Source organism: Bufo bufo, chromosome 7, assembly GCF_905171765.1.
Source record: "Bufo bufo chromosome 7, aBufBuf1.1, whole genome shotgun sequence".
Classification (NCBI taxonomy): domain Eukaryota; kingdom Metazoa; phylum Chordata; class Amphibia; order Anura; family Bufonidae; genus Bufo; species Bufo bufo.
Genome location: NC_053395.1, coordinates 204,798,731 through 204,814,815, shown reverse-complemented (window position 1 = coordinate 204,814,815; position 16,085 = coordinate 204,798,731). Strand labels below are relative to the sequence as shown.

Here is a 16,085-nt window from a genome sequence, read left to right as displayed (position 1 = left end):
AGCAGCCACCCGTCTGCAGTCTTGTTCCGATTTACCAAAAGAAACAAGAACTAATTAGTCTCAGTTCCACCAAGTTCAGTATTGTGCAGGAAATGTTGAGGTCATCTGAGCCACCACTACCAAAAAAGTGGCTTTTTATCTATTTATTATGGAGTCCCAGTAGATGCTATGACTTTCAGGTTACATCCCTGGATCTGTTCACAACCAAGCCCTGTGTTTTCTTTAATGAGCAGTCACAGGAGGAGAGAAGAATACATTGCCGGTAAGGTTAGGATGAAGTCATGTGGCCAGGGGCAATTTTTGCTGCAAGAGACAGGATATTCTGTACAGCAGTCGATGGACCGTAAAATCCCAATTTAACCCAAGAAAATGCTTTATTTACCTGAGCAGCTATTACTGTGCTTGAGCGTCTTAGGCTTATTACCTGCACAGAAAAAACCTTTAAAATATTTATTTATATGCCTTGTATTTCATAAGGTAGTATAAAGGAATGTATTAAATGCATGTAAACAGTAGATAAATATGATGCATGTTATCATATTATAGAAGCACATCAGAAATTTCCCTTAAAGGGTTTTAGTGGAGTTTAATATGGATGGCCTATTCTCAGACTGATGGGGTTCTGACTCCCGGCACCGCCGCTCATCAGCTGTTTGAGCACAGCGGCCTATTGATGTCAAATTTTCGGTCACATGGCGTTTCTGCTGCTCAGTCCCTTTCAAGTGAATTGGCCCGAGCTGCAATACCAAGCACAGCCACTATACACTGTATGACTCTGTGCTTTGTATACTGTGAAGAGGCCGTGGCGCACACAGGGGCGCTGCGACCTCTTCACACAGTTGAACATTGGAGGTGATAGGTGTTGGAACCCCACAATCAAATATCGATGACCTATCCTGAGAAGAGGTCATCAATATTTTCCTCCTAGAAAAACCCACCATAAGGCATGGCTCAGTTTCTTAGTGATATGTTTGCTGGGGCCTGTTTCCAGGATGGGAGTGGTAGTGGCTCTGGTTGTAACAGTCAACCACAGTGGCAATCCTCACACCGATGCTCCCTAGGCCTGGGCAGTGAAAGGAGGGCTCCTTTCTTTCCTCAGAATACACCCTGATGTTGGGGCTCCTGCCTGATGGTAGTTGGGGTGCCCTTGATGTCATAGGTTTGGTTGCAATGGCCGGCGTATGGTGCAGGAGTCAGTAACCAAGCCAGATGTAGAAAACAAATGTCTCTCTGCGGAATGGGACTTGTAGTACAGACAACGGTATCAAAACACAATTCCAACAGTTCAAAGCACAAATCTCCCCGGATAGCAACGTATGGATGGAGCACTCGTTCCTCTCTTCTTCCCCAAAGTCTCTTTCTGCAGATTCTATGGCTGCCACTATTAGTCTTGCAATGATGGCTGTAATTTACAACTGACAGAGATAGAGGGTTGAAGATACGTCTGGCCAGGGCATGTCCAAGTGTGAAGGGTGCAGGGACGGATTGGCCAATTTCCCTATGGGCCGATGCCCAGTGGGCAACTGAAGCCTTCTTGATGGCCGCAAGCCAGGTACATAATGATCTGATGCTCCACGGCTGCAGGTGCCCTCCTGAACTCAACTGACTGTCCTCATGATGGTGATACAATTGAATACTATGATGAGGGCGGCAGTATTTCGTGCTGCCCTGTGGTATTTGGTTCTGCTGGAGTGGTAGTCTCCGGTGCACTACAGTATTGCAGGCCCTGTCTACTTCGGTTGTCTCTGCCTACTTGTGTTCTCCCGTCTTCTGTCAGTTTGAACCCACCTACAACATAGGGAAACTTTTAGGTTTTATTCCAGGGCCACTTTAAGTTCCCAATCCGCCCCTGGAAGGGTGTCTGAACAATATCTGCTTTGACTAGCAAATACTTCAGGGCCCATTTACACTGGCCGAGAGTCTGCCAGATAATCGCTAATGAGCGATCATAGGAACAATTGTTAGCCATTAGCTGGCGGTGTAAAGGTGCCGCCGATTACCTGATGAACGAACGTTTGTTCATAGATTAATATGCTCGTTTGTGCAGGCACCTAAATCGTCCTTTGCCGGCAGCAGATCGTGCTGTCTAAACATCCTCTGCTGCCGGCAAACAATGATTCTGTATGAGGATGAGCGATGGAATTAGTGATAGCTCCTCCCCATACGGTGGAGGAGATCGCTGCATATAAATGTGGCAGTCTCCTTCAAAATGCTTCCTTCCCGACAATCGGCTGCTGAATTGTCTGCTGTAAAGGGATCCTAACTGACTCCATTGCTTGGCCTTGCAGATCCTGGACCCTCTTGGCTCTTGGCCTCATTATGGTGAGGTCTTTCTCTCAGTAGATAATCTTCAGAGAAGGTGATCCTCTTGAACTCTAGTTCAGTCCTCTGCTAAAACACTACACTTAGCAAGGTGCGGATGCAGGATCCACACCTTAACTTCCTGCAGGGGATGTGTCAGAGTTGGTTAACTCCATCACTTCTATACATAACCATTTTGGCAATATACTGATATAACAATAAACAATTTTGCAAGTACCCTGTTCTGGGCTACTACATATATTAGGCATAACAGTATGAATGCCTAAAGATTTTATGACTGGCATCGTATATGACATTTAATAGCAATCAAGTGGCCTTGTAATTAGCAAAAATGTCTTTCTTTAATCACATCTTCTGAGCAAAGATGTATACAATTTAGTGCAAATTAGAGCAATGAGCTTACTAGTTTCACATATCAAATAATTGGAGTTGTCTACCTGTTACTCACCTTTCCTGGCTTCAGCAATGAGCCCTGGTGAGCTGCTGTGGTCCCAACCTACTAAACCAGACACCTGCTTCTTCCCATAGTCTGTGCTCAGTTCTGGCCCTGCTGGATCAGGCCACAGTGATAGAGCTGAAAATCGGTCACAGGACATCTGGGCTATATAACAAGGGTTTTTTACTGAGCGGTTTTGATGTAAAATATTTTTGCTGTTATTACTATGTACATTCCTATTTACATGATTTCCTTCACGCTGCTTGTGAACCCGCTTTAAAGGCAACTGAACCTCCAGCCTGAAAGTGCTCACAGATAAGTGTCAAAGTGAATCAGGAATCAAATGCTTCTAGTAATTACATGGCTTATGTAGCATTGTGACACTTAAGTTATTTCCGGTGCCCTGACAGACAGTAACCGCAGGCTGACTGCTTATACTTATCTGTACAACCATGACAGCAGTAGAACATAACCAGCCGTCCTTTATATTCTGCTCTGAGTCTTATATACAGGTGAAACTCGAAAAATTTGAATATCGTGCAAAGTTCATTTATTTCAGTAATGCAACTTAAAAGGTGAAACTAACATATGAGACTCATTACATGCAAAGCGAGATATTTCAAGCCTTTATTTGTAATAATTTGGATGATTATGGCTTACAGCTTATGAAACCCCAAAGTCACAATCTCATGTTCCCTTTGCTCAGGGGGTATGGGTTAATTTGCTGACTAGAGTGTGACACTTTGAGCCTAGAATATTGAACCTTTTCCCAATATTCTAATTTTAAGTTGCATTACTGAAATAAATGAACTTTTGCACGATATTCAAATTTTTCGAGTTTCACCTGTATGTGTTTGTGAGGTAGGTTCATCCTTATTTCCAACCCAAAAATCTATACTTTCTGAAAAATCCTGTGTTTCGTGGCTATGGTACAAAATGGTCTATGTTACAAAAATGTATGTAGCCAAGCTGTGATAACTTGCTTTAAATTCCAATCACAGAGTACAGAGGTAACCACGCATGTAGTAGCACTCTTAAAATGAATTTCCATATTTTTACATATTAAGAAAAGCATCGTTTTTGTGATTCCAAACTCCAAGTCCTCTGTGTAGACAGAATTAAATGATTAAAATTCTGGCTGCCTGCAGCCACCACTAGGGGGAGCTTACGGCATACTGCTTTATTATTGAGTTCAATTAATAACTTTATGCAGTAAGCTCTTGAACTCCTCATACTGGAGGGTCTAGCCTACAAAATGGCTTGCTTAGTGCACATGTGAACATAACATCAGCATGTGTATGTGATGAAAATTGGGTATTCATCAGTAAAGTGAAGACAGACTGCGAAGTGGTGCTTTCTTTGCTTTATATCTGATATGGTTATGACATGGTGAGGAAAGGATGGCCGTTAATGGGTATCAACGGGAATAGTCACCCCAGTAGACTCTGGTCCTAGGAGTTGGAAAGTTTTGGATCTGTCATACTTCACACTTGTATGTATGTAATTGTGTATGGTTTACATAGATATATCCCTTGTGTAATATGACCACTTCAGGCAAAACTGGACCTTGGGGGAGCATAACACAAGCTTTCTCTCTTTCCTCTTCTTTTAGTCATGCTCCGCCCCCTAAAGCCCTGCACTAAGCATAATACTATATGAGCCTTGCCCGGAGTGTTCCTTTAACATTATTTACTGAAATACAGTACTCACAAAAAGTTAGGGATATTTGGCTTATGGGTGAAATTTCCAGATGAACCTAAAATGCACTCTAACCTTTACAGGTGAACTTAATGTGACCTCCTTTAAACTTTTGATTGCACATGTCTAACTGTTCAATGTTTCAGTATTTTTTGCACAACTTGCTGTTCTCTAACAAGGAGCTTAACAGCAAAATTCACAACAGGTTTCTGATCCATGAATCGCCCAATACATTTCCTGGTTCAATTAGAATTGGTATTTAAACAGTCCTCCTCATCATGCTGTTCACATTTTGACATCATGAGACCAAGACGACACCTAACAATTGATCAACAGTACCTCGCCATTGCGAAACTTCAAGCAGGATATTCTCAGATAGAAGTGGCCACTGAGCTTAGAGTGTCACAGAATGTCATCAGAAGGTTGGAACAGAGAGACTGGAAGAGTCACAGAAAGGCATAGAAGTGGACATCCTTTGGCCACATCCAACACTGATGACCGCTTTATTGTAAACCTATGTCCCGTGGAACCGGATGATGAATGCCACACAACTCCAGGCACATTTAAGGGAGGTGAGAGGCACCCAAGGGTCATGTCAGACCATTCAAAACCACTTACATCTGTGTGGTCTGTGTGTTAGATGACCTGCAAGGGTACCTGACCACTGGCGTCATCGTCTTGCATGGGCCAGGGAGCATCTACGCTGGACAAGGGACCAGTGGGCCTCAGTGCTGTTCACTGATGAAAGTCGATTCACGCTGAGCAGAAATGATGGCCGCCAATGATGTTGCGCTATGCATCAGCCACCGTTGTCACCAGACGAGCCTTTGGTGGTGGTGGTGTTACAGTGTGGGCAGGTGTGTCTAGTCAATACAGACCCGCCCTACCCTTTGTGAATGCTACAGTGGCAAGCCCATACTACTTCAATAACATCATTCATCCAGTCATTGTGCCTCTGCATTAACAACACAGACCTAATTTAATCTTCATGGACGACAATGCGCCAGCTCATCGAGGTCACATCATTAGTGAACTGCTGCTGGAGACTGGGGTACCTCAAATGGAGTGACCTGCACTTTCTCCAGAATTGAATCTCATTGAAAACCTATGGGATCAGCTGATTCGCCGTGTATAGGCTCGTAACTCTGTACCCCAGAACCTCAATGACCTGAGGGCCACCCTTCAAGAAGAGTGGGATGCCATGCCTCAGCAGACAATAAGTCAACTTGTGAACGGCATAAGATGTCATTGTCAAGCTGTAATTGATCCTCAAGGCCACATGACAAGTTATTGAGACACTGACATTTGGTGTTGGCTTTTGTTTTAATAAATTGTTTGAGATGGGGAAATTACCATTGCTGCTTCTACTTAAATACCCTACCTTCATGATATAATATCACTGTAGCAGGAACTTTTTAAGTTTTCCATAAATTTCACCCGAAAGCCAAATATCCCTAACTTTTTGTGAGTAGTGTATAATAAAATGCATCATAAATGTAACCCACAGTATACTGTTGAGTGTATATCAGCAATAAATGAGACCTACACATAGTATATAACATCTATACAGTGACTATATCATACCTTTGTGTTGCAGGTATAATACTTTGCCGAGTAGACGGACACTTAAAAATTCAAGATTAGTCTGTAAAAAGGACGACGTCCACGTCTGTGTCATGTGTTTACGGGCGATCATGAATTACCAGGTATCTCATTTTCTCTTCCTATGTAATAATGCTTGCATTGAGGCAAGAATACAGTGCAAGCCTGTGATAAAGACATATGGCTCCATTCACATTGCTGTTATTTGTCTGTGCAGCACCTTTTCATTTTCTTGCCAAAACCATAACCAGTTTCTATTAGAGCAAAATAGGTCCAAAATGTTTGCTGATTACCTTCTTAATATATGTTTTTGGGTCAGAGAGAGATTTTCTTATGATAAAAAGATCCAAATTTCCTGTCTAGGGATAAAATTCTGTTAGGTTTCAGCCACCACTAGGGGGAGCTTTGGAGATTACTACATACATGCTCCTACATGTCCCCCTAATGGTGGATGCTGGCAGTCAGCTTTATACCCATGGCCAGAGATTTGGAACACAAAATGGAAGTTCAACCTCGATAAAAATAGTCTTTTTTACTAGTACTTTTGTCCTATATTCTCAGGAGCTGATAATATCCCAATGTTTGATAACTATTTTCTTTCACTTTCTGCAGTATGGTTTCAACATGGTCATGTCCCACCTGCACGCCGTCAATGAAATTGCACTAAGTTTGAACAATAAGAACCCAAGGTGAGCATTTGAAGTGCATTGTATGACAGGGACAAAGGACACTCATGAAACTATCAAGAGAGAGATTTGCAACATGCTGCCCCTCAGGCCCAATTGTGTCCCAGGTTTATCGGAATGCCGAGTGGTGTGGTGGGGCCCTTAATAGTCTCTTTGTGTGTCACGGTGCTCCTGCCTGGATACTGTCGGTCCCCAGGGTTAGGCTCCGAAGCAATAAAGGGGAGAGTAATGGTGGAGGTGGAGAAATAGTTAAGTCCAGACTTTTATAAAGTTCAACAGCTTTACTTGCATCAACTTGCATCCAGACAATATTTGGTCTTTCTCTTGGTTCCAGCAGGTTTAGGGTAAACTGGCAAGCAAACTTGAATATTCTGTCTTCTCTCCCTGCTGTGCTAAACTCGGCTTTAGGCCTCTTTCACACGAGCGAGTTTTCCGCACGGGTGCAATGCGTTTTGATGCGTTTTTCACGCGCGTGATAAAAAACTGAAGGTTTACAAACAACATCTCTTAGCAACCATCAGTGAAAAACGCATTGCACCCGCACTTGCTTGCGGATGCAATGCGTTTTTTACGCAGCCCCATTCACTTCTATGGGGCCAGAGCTGCGTGAAAAACGCAGAATATAGAACATGTTGCGATTTTCACGCAACGCAGAACTGATGTGTGAAAAACAACGCTCATGTACACAGACCCATTGAAATGAATGGATCAGGATTCAGTGCGGGTGCTATGCGTTAACGTCACGCATTGCACCCGTGCGGAAAACTCGCTCGTGTGAAAGGGGCCTTTATCCGTCAGTAAGCAGATTTTCAAAAGTCGCACGTCTTTACGAAAAAGTCGCATGTTCTATTAAAAAGTCGCATAAGATAAGCATGGTCCTCATTGGAGTGAAATTGTGCATTTTTTTTAGCAACTTTTTTGCGACTTTTTAAATAGTCGCAAAAGTAAATCTGTCTAGAGATTCATTTATATAAGAAAACACGCCCACTTTCAGAAAACTTTTTCACTCCATTATTCTGACTTGAGCTAATGATAAATCTGGCCGAACATTTTCTATATTCTGCGTTTTTCACACAGCCCTGGCCCCATAGAAGTGAATGGAATTGCATCCGGAAGCAAGTGTGGATGCAATGCATTTTTCACTGATAGTTGCTAAGAGATGTTGTTTGTAAACCTTCAGTTTTTTATCACGCGCGTCAAAAACGCATCAAAACGCATTGCACTCGTGCGGAAAAAAAATGAACAACTGAACGCAATTGAGGACAAAACTGACTTAACTTTCTTGCAAAATGGTGCGAGTTTCACTGAACGCACCCTGAACGCATCCGGACCTAATCCGTCACGCTCATGTGAAAGAGGCCTTAATCTGTAAGGAGTCAGGGTGATTCTCCTCTCCTTCCAACTCTAGACTAGACTGCACTCAGACTGAAAACTTCCTGCAGCTACTACCTTGGTAGGAAGCAGGACTGGCCCACCTCTGCCCAAAAGAGGGAGAATGGAATGGTAAGTTCCATTCTATCTAAAGATCTGTCCGCCATATCCGCTGCCACCTTCTGGTGAACCAGGCACATTACATGAACAAAACTGTTTCATAGCAACATTATGAATGCACAGTGTAAAAGTGCAGTGGAGCGGCAACGGGCTTGGGTCCCTTTAAGAAATGTTCGTGACGCCAGTTGCAATGAAGCACCCACGGCTAGGGCCTTATAAGATGTTTGCTACCCAGGTGTTGGAATGGCCGCGCGGTATAGGGTGGCCTAAAATGTCCCTTTATATAATGGTTGTATGTGTCATGGTGTTCCTACCTGGATATGCTGGACCCCAGGCGTTGGCTCCAATGCAGCAAAAGGGGGGTAGTTGAATAAGGGGGTGAAGAATAAACTGAGTCCAGACCTTGTGATGAAGTTGAAACGCAGATTTACTTTGCATAAACGTTTCTCCAAACGGTTCACAGACTTTATCTTGGTCCCAGCAGGCTTTAGCGTAAACAAAAACTGCGGCAGGCAAACTCCTCTCTGCTACATCTGTTGCTCTCTGGCTCTGCTGTGCTGACAGGGTAGCTGTACAACTTGACTTCCTCTGGATGCTGCAACTTCTCTCTGAATTGTGCCAGGAAACTCTTCCTCCTGGCTTTTGAGGTTTTAAGCTTTGGCCTCCATGTCCAGCAGAACTGAAGGTGCTCTAGCTGGCTTAGGCAGGGCACCTGCTTCGTCCCCCTAGCTGGGGGTAAGCTAGACCTTCCCCTTGAAGGGGGTAAGCTAAACTGACTCTAAATTGAACTTCTCCCTCCCTGCAGCAAGTGGGACACGTTCACCACACCACAGGGGGGTGGGATTAGAATGGAAAAGAGGGTTGTAAATGTAGCTCTGCCATGCTTGCTGCCACCTGCTGGTAAACCAGGCACATTACATTTTAAACATAAAAGTGTCAAACATAGGAATGCACATTGTGAAGGACCTGCAATAAATACACAGATGACATGATTTTAGCCCATAGGAGATAGTAGCTAGGTGCAGAAGTGATAATGCCACTCTGGGGCGTTACAAAAGGACCTGGAATAAATATACAGATGACATTAGTAGTTAGCCCATTAGAGACAGTAGCAGGGTGTAGGAATGGTAGTGCCACTCTGGGGTACTATGGATGTAGCAGAGATATATTTGTCAGATGTGGCTGAGCTGGGCTTGCCAAGTGAAAGAACCCATTGACTCATGGCCTGTCCAGAGGATGGGCCATTAATACTAGATTAAAGCTTTAATAATATTTGTCACGTTGATTACTAATTTACTCATATACAGTATTTCTAGGAGGCATATAAGAGGAACGGGAGAAACTCATAAGTCAAAGATAAGATGTTCCAAATTAGTTGTTTCAGTGAAATACAAGTATTAGGTAAACTAGACATGTGAGGAGAGCGGACAAATCCTCTTTAAGACTTTGCACCGGCAATAACTTCATGTTAATAGCCCAGCGGAGAGCGGTCAGCTATAAAGTGCGCTTCATGAAAGGCGATATAAATAACTGTATTTGATAGCTTAGTTAATTAAATTTACCTTTAGTCTATTTCCTCTGTGTTTGCGAATGGAGTTTATTACAGCGAGAACACAACCAATTCTCCTGGAGAGATCCATTAAATTTGTGTTTATGTAGTAGGTGACGGCACCATTAAGGGATCACTGCTCCTGGGGCCACTATACGAAGAGTTAAATCCGGGGTTGTATTCACTCTGCCATGTGGAGCCGTCTTCAGGATCAGCAGTTTCCTTGAAGCCTTCCGTATGTCCACGTCTGATAGAGGCTAGCAGGCGGCCGTGATGTTCCTTCATTCAGTCTCCATATGGCAAAATTAGGTCAAATATGTTGTGTCTGTAAATGATAAATGAGTGCATTTAAGTTTTATTATTGTCATTTAAAAGTGACCTGTCCATTCTGATACCCCCCCATTAAATAATTCTGGAGCACCTTATGTTAGAACCCCATATTGTGTTGTTCCTTTGTTAGTCCTCCTGGAAATGTAGGAATACATTGATATCTGATTGTTACCGTATTACCGTACGCACTGTGATAACGTTAACACACAGTGTATAGGGAAATGCTCCCTGAATGGTCAGTGTATTCAAATGTTTCCAGGAGGAATAACAGAGGGACATCACAGTGCAGAGTCCTAATAAGAGATGCTATTTCATGGGGAATTCGAGTGTTTACTAAAACATAGATGTCAGGATGAGCTGAGAGATCCTCTTTAAAGGATAGGAAAAGGTTATGCAGCTTAAAGGAGTTTTCCGAGATTTTGATACTGATGATCTATCCTCAGGATAGGTCATCAGTAGGGATGAGCGAATTTCATGTTTTGAAGTTCAGGTTCTGGTATAATCTGAATTGCGTTATGGATTCCGTTATCACGGACTATAACGCAATTCCATAATAGAATGCATAACGGAATTCCTTTAGAGGCATTCCGTTATTCATTCCGTCATAATTGAAGTCTTTGGCCTGCATAACGGATCCGTCCGGTTTCTGTTATGCAGGCCATAGACTTCTATTATGACAGAATGCCTCTAAAGACATTCCGTTATGCATTCCGTCATGGAATTGCGTTATGGTCCGTGGTAACGGAATCATTAACGCAATTCAGATTATACCACAACCCGAACTCAGATTTCAATATATGAAATTCGTTCATCCCTAGTTATCAGTATCTGATCAGTGGGGGTCCGACAGCCGGGACCACCACCGATCAGCTGTTTGATAAGCCATCGGTGCTCCTTTGAGCGCCGAGGCCTTCTTGCAGCTTACCATGCTTCAATGGGGCTGAGTGCAATACCAAGCACAGCCACTATAGAATGTATGGCGCTATGCTTGGTAAGCTGCGAGAAGGCCGCAGTACTCACAGCACTCACAGAAGGCCACAGCACTCACCCACTGATTAGATACTGATGATTTTCTGAGGATCGGTCATCAGTATAAAAGTCTCGGAAAACCCCTTTAAAGGCTATGAACACCTTTGGCGGAAATTCTTTTTTATCATTGCATTTTACTTATTTTGGGCTAGGATAATTTTTTTCAATTGGTCTTTATTAAAGGTTAACTGTCAAATTTTCATAAAAAAATATTTTTTTTAGCATATGTTACTGCTGCTGCAGCTTTATGCATAAAGCAATCTTTAGTTTCTTCACTTACCACTGTTTTCCTTGAGTTTTCCCCTTAGTTACGGCTGTTTTGACTCTTACATTATGAGGATCTTCTCTGCCAGTTCTCTGAGGCCAAAACTGCATTCCCTCAGGTCACATGCAAACTTGCTGTAGCCAGCAGCTTCCTGCCAGCCAATCAGATTGGATTACTGAGAGACACGCCTCCTCACTGTGGACTCTTTCTACTTTACACCGAATTCATCAGGTTACTGCTGTGATGGCTCAATGTGTAGTCCTTATCTCTGAACTCCTGACAGCCCATAAACACTTATTTAATCCAAATTATTAGTTTCATAAGTATTTAGCTATGATAATTTATGAGCTGTCATGAATTCAGAGATAAGGGCTGCACATCGAGCCATCAGAGCAGCTCCCTGACAGAAAGCAATGGCCTGCAGATACTCTAAAAGTGAAGGATGTAGATCAAACATGAGTAAAATGCAATGATAAAAAAAAAAATTGCCCCTGAATTTTTCCACAGCCTTTAAAGGCAGCAGTCACACTTTGGCCATGATGCCCGTGGGGGCAAAAATGTGCCTCTGCTACCTAAAAAGACACCATGGTGGGTGCTGCAGATTTTGAATTGCAGTAGGTGGCAGACGCTGGTGCATGACCCGGAGAATCAAAGAAAGGAAGCCTGTGTCAATCACCACCCCCTCAGACCCTGCACTAGGCAGAGCACATCAATAATTCCCAATTAAGTAATTATTTTTCAGGTCTGGAGCCTGGACGCCGATGCACATAGTGATTTTATAAGATAAACCTGCAAGACTCGCCTCCCATCTCCCAGGAATGGGCTGATTTATTGCATTATTTATATAGGTTTGCTTTCTTTCTTGTTTCTTATAGAACAAAAGCACTTGTACTGGAGCTGCTCGCAGCCGTCTGCCTTGTCCGTGGAGGACATGAAATTATTTTATCAGCTTTTGATAACTTCAAGGAGGTAAAAATCTAATCCTGCATTTCCCATAGTCCCCGGAGAAGGCTCAACATGTTCTTAAGGGTTCATTTTGGTTTCCTTTTGAAATTAAATTTTGTTGATAGACCTGACTGATAAGGATTTATAAAACTGAAAGTATGGAAAACATTTGTTTGCAGACTTAAAGGGGTATTCCCGTTACACTAAGTTATCCCCGGCCACTATGTTCATTTCAGGGGGCTGCAGGGGGTATGGGGACCCCGTTCTTGTGATCAGTTGGGGTCCCAGCGGTAGGACCCCAACCTATCTAATAGTTATCCCCCACCCTGTGGATAGGGGGTAACAATGTAACTGGAATACCACTTTAAAGGGGTTGTCCACTGAACAGCCGCTGTTTGTTAGAAGGGCCGATAAAAAGCTGCTGGGATCCATAGCAATCATTGAGATGAACCTGGCAGTAAGGGTTCACTTATCCTGCAGCGCCATCACAGGGGAATGGAAGTATTACACAGATTCCATTAAAATCAATGGGCTCATCAATATCAGATTAGTGGGGGTCTGACCCGCTGCAGAACCGCAGTTCTATTCATGGTCTCCACCCATTGTACGGAGCTGTGGTGTTCCTAGTGGGTGGTCCAGAATGCAGCAGCCTACTTAAACAAATGATCGGCCCCCCACTGATCTACTATATATATATAACATTAATAACAGTCCTGGAAAACCCCATACAGGATTTCATACAGTCCTGATCAAAAGTTTAAGACCACTTGAAAAATGGCAAAAAATCATATTTAGCATGGCTGGATCTTAACAAGGTTCCAAGTAGAGCTTCAACATGCAACAAGAAGAAATGGGAGGGAGACAAAACATTTTTTGTAGCATTCAATTTAATGAAAACAACGAATAAACTGAAACAGGCTGTTTTTCAGCTGATCAAAAGTTTAAGACCTAGTCTCCAAAAAAAACAAAAAACTCCCCAAAACAGAAATCCAACTTCCAAACATGAACTCAGTAATGAGTAGCTCCGCCGTTATTGTTTATCACTTCAAAAATTTGTTTTGGCATGCTTGATGCAAGCGTTTCCATGAGGTGAGTGGGAACATTTCTCCAAGTGTTGAAGACGGCCGCACGAAGGCCATCTACTGTCTGGAACTGTTGTCCATTTTTGTAAACTTCCCTTGCCATCCATCCCCAAAGGTTCTCAATTGGATTTAGATCAGGGGAACACGCTGGATGTGCCAAAAGATTGATGTTATTCTCCTAGAAGAAGTCCCTTGTCCTGCGGGCATTGTGTACTGTAGCGTTGTCTTGTTGAAAAACCCAGTCGTTACCACACAGACGAGGGCCCTCAGTCATGAGGAATGCTCTCTGCAACATCTGGACATAGCCAGCGGCCGTTTGACGCCCCTGCACTTCCTGAAGCTCCATTGTTCCACTGAAGGAAAAAGCTCCCCCAGACCATTATGGCGCACCCTCCACTGTGGCGCGTAGAAAACATCTCAGGTGGGATCTGCTTGTCATGCCAGTAACATTGGAAACCATCAGGACCATCAAGGTAAATCTTTTCTCATCAGAGAATAAAACTTTCTTCCACCTTTGAATGTCCCATGTTTGGTGCTCTCTTGCAAAGTCCAAACGAGCAGTTCTGTGGCGTTCAAGGAGACGAGGTCTTTGAAGAAGTTTTTTGTTTTTGAAGCCCTTCAGTCTCAGATGCCGTATGATGGTTATGGGGCTGCTGTCAGCACCAGTAAGGGCCTTAATTTGGCTCGAGGATCGTCCAGTGTCTTGACGGACAGCCAATTGGTCTTCCACTTGACTTTTTTGTTCCATAACCCTCAGGATCATTTAAGAAATTCCAAATGACTGTCTTACTGCGTCCCACCTCAGCAGCGATGGCGCGCTGTGAGAGACCCTGCTTATGCAGTTCAACAACCCAACCACGTTCAAAAAGGGAGAGTTTTTTTGCCTTTGCCATCACAACGTGTGACTACCTGAGAGAAAATGACAATGAATCCACATCTTTGCATAGATTTGGCCTTTTAAAGGCATGTGGTCCTAAAATTTGGATCAGCTGAAAAACAGCCTGATTTAGTTTAATCGTTATTTTCAATTAATTGAATGCTCAAAAAATGTTTTGTTTCACTCTCACTTCTTCTTGTTGCATGTTGAAGCTCTACGTGGAACCTTGTTAAGATCCAACAATGTAAAATATGATTTTTTGCTATTTTTCAAGTGGTCTTAAACTTTTGATCAGGACTGTATATTGTTAATGTTAGCCAAGTAGGCATACTTATGAACTGGGTTATGTCTTAGCCATAGTGGATTTGCATGGGGCCAGTGGGTAGAAACTAAAGGGGGGTCCATACTTTTGGACTTTTTAACTGTCACTGCCAGCATGTTGCAACAAAAAAAAAATCATGCTCGCCTGCTCCTTGGCTCACTTTGGTTTAGGAATATGTCACCTCAAAGGCCAGTTATAGGCTACAGCGGTGCAGATGGCTCTGCCCGAAAGTTTACAGGTTGGCGACCAGAAAATCTCTGAATGGAGCCAGGTCTCTGGTGAGTAAGATTTATTTACTAGGTACAACACGCTGCTGGGGGCAGTTAAAAAAGTCCAAAAGGATGGACAGCACCACATATCCTTCATGATAAAGTGCAACAGTATAAAGAAACGCCATATGACATTTCATAAATTAAAACCAAAAAATTCCTGTAAGACTTGACACAGCCAATATTAATACATGTGAGTGACAGGCAAATCGCTTGCTAGCTAGCAGAGGAGACCGTTGCTATTACATGCAGCGATCTTTTCAGCAGCAACAGGAGGAATGATCGTCATGCCATTGATCGTCCTCATGCTGTCTAGTGGTTTGCCGGCAGCAGATCGTTATTACACAGCACCATGCTTAAGAATCAGAATTGCCCAATGAATGAGCGTTTGCTCGTTCATCGGGTGATGGGCGGCAGTATTAGGGCTCATTCACATGGCCGTAGGTGGGCCGTTCCATGCATTGGGGACGGGCAACCTCCGTACGGCCGCCGGGATGAATCCAGACTTATTCAACTTGAATGGGTCTGCATTCGTCCATTCCGCAAAAAGATAGAGCAAGTTCTATTTTTTTGCGGAACGGAAGTATCGCGAATATATTACATTGCCGATTTTCGCAGTCAAGTAAACAATGACTAGAGATCACGAAATCTTGAATTTGCGAATTTATGACGAATATTCAGCCCAAAATTCATGAAATATCGTGAATTCGAATATTGCCTATGTCGCTCATCACTAGTGTGCATGAGCCCTTACACTGCAAGATGATCGATAAAGAGCGTTCATGCGAACACTCGTTAGCGATTATCGGCCGAAATATTGGCCAGTGTAATACAGCCTTAGCATATTTCAACCATTCCATTCTAGGAAATATCAGACAATGATGGCTCAGCTGCTATGAAACATGTCAGTATTTTTTCATATACAAAAAAGATGTCAAAAATGTTGTATACTATATTTCAAATATTATTTGAAAGAATATATAATAAAAATAATATATGAATATAGAAAGTATAAAAAGAGATTGAATAATATATAATAAAAATATAATACATGTAATAATCATGCTATATATTTAAACAAATGAAACAATATACAGTTAAAGTAAAAAAATATATAATCAAAATACAAATCTAATAAATGCAAGCAAGATATAATAAAAAATTTTTTTATAAAATAAATAA

At 42.6% G+C, this 16,085-nt stretch overlaps 1 protein-coding gene across 4 annotated transcripts in view; it reads left to right on the top strand.

Annotated features, from left to right (window-relative positions):
* FMNL2 (formin like 2) overlaps positions 1–16,085 on the top strand; it is a 228,958-nt gene that overhangs the window by 149,063 nt on the left and 63,810 nt on the right. For all 4 annotated transcript variants that reach the window (XM_040441345.1, XM_040441348.1, XM_040441346.1 and 1 more), the window contains exons 7-9: positions 6,054–6,162; positions 6,671–6,747; positions 12,284–12,377. In XM_040441345.1, coding sequence (XP_040297279.1) covers positions 6,054–6,162; positions 6,671–6,747; positions 12,284–12,377 — 280 coding nt within the window. The remainder of the gene's footprint in view (positions 1–6,053; positions 6,163–6,670; positions 6,748–12,283; positions 12,378–16,085) is intronic.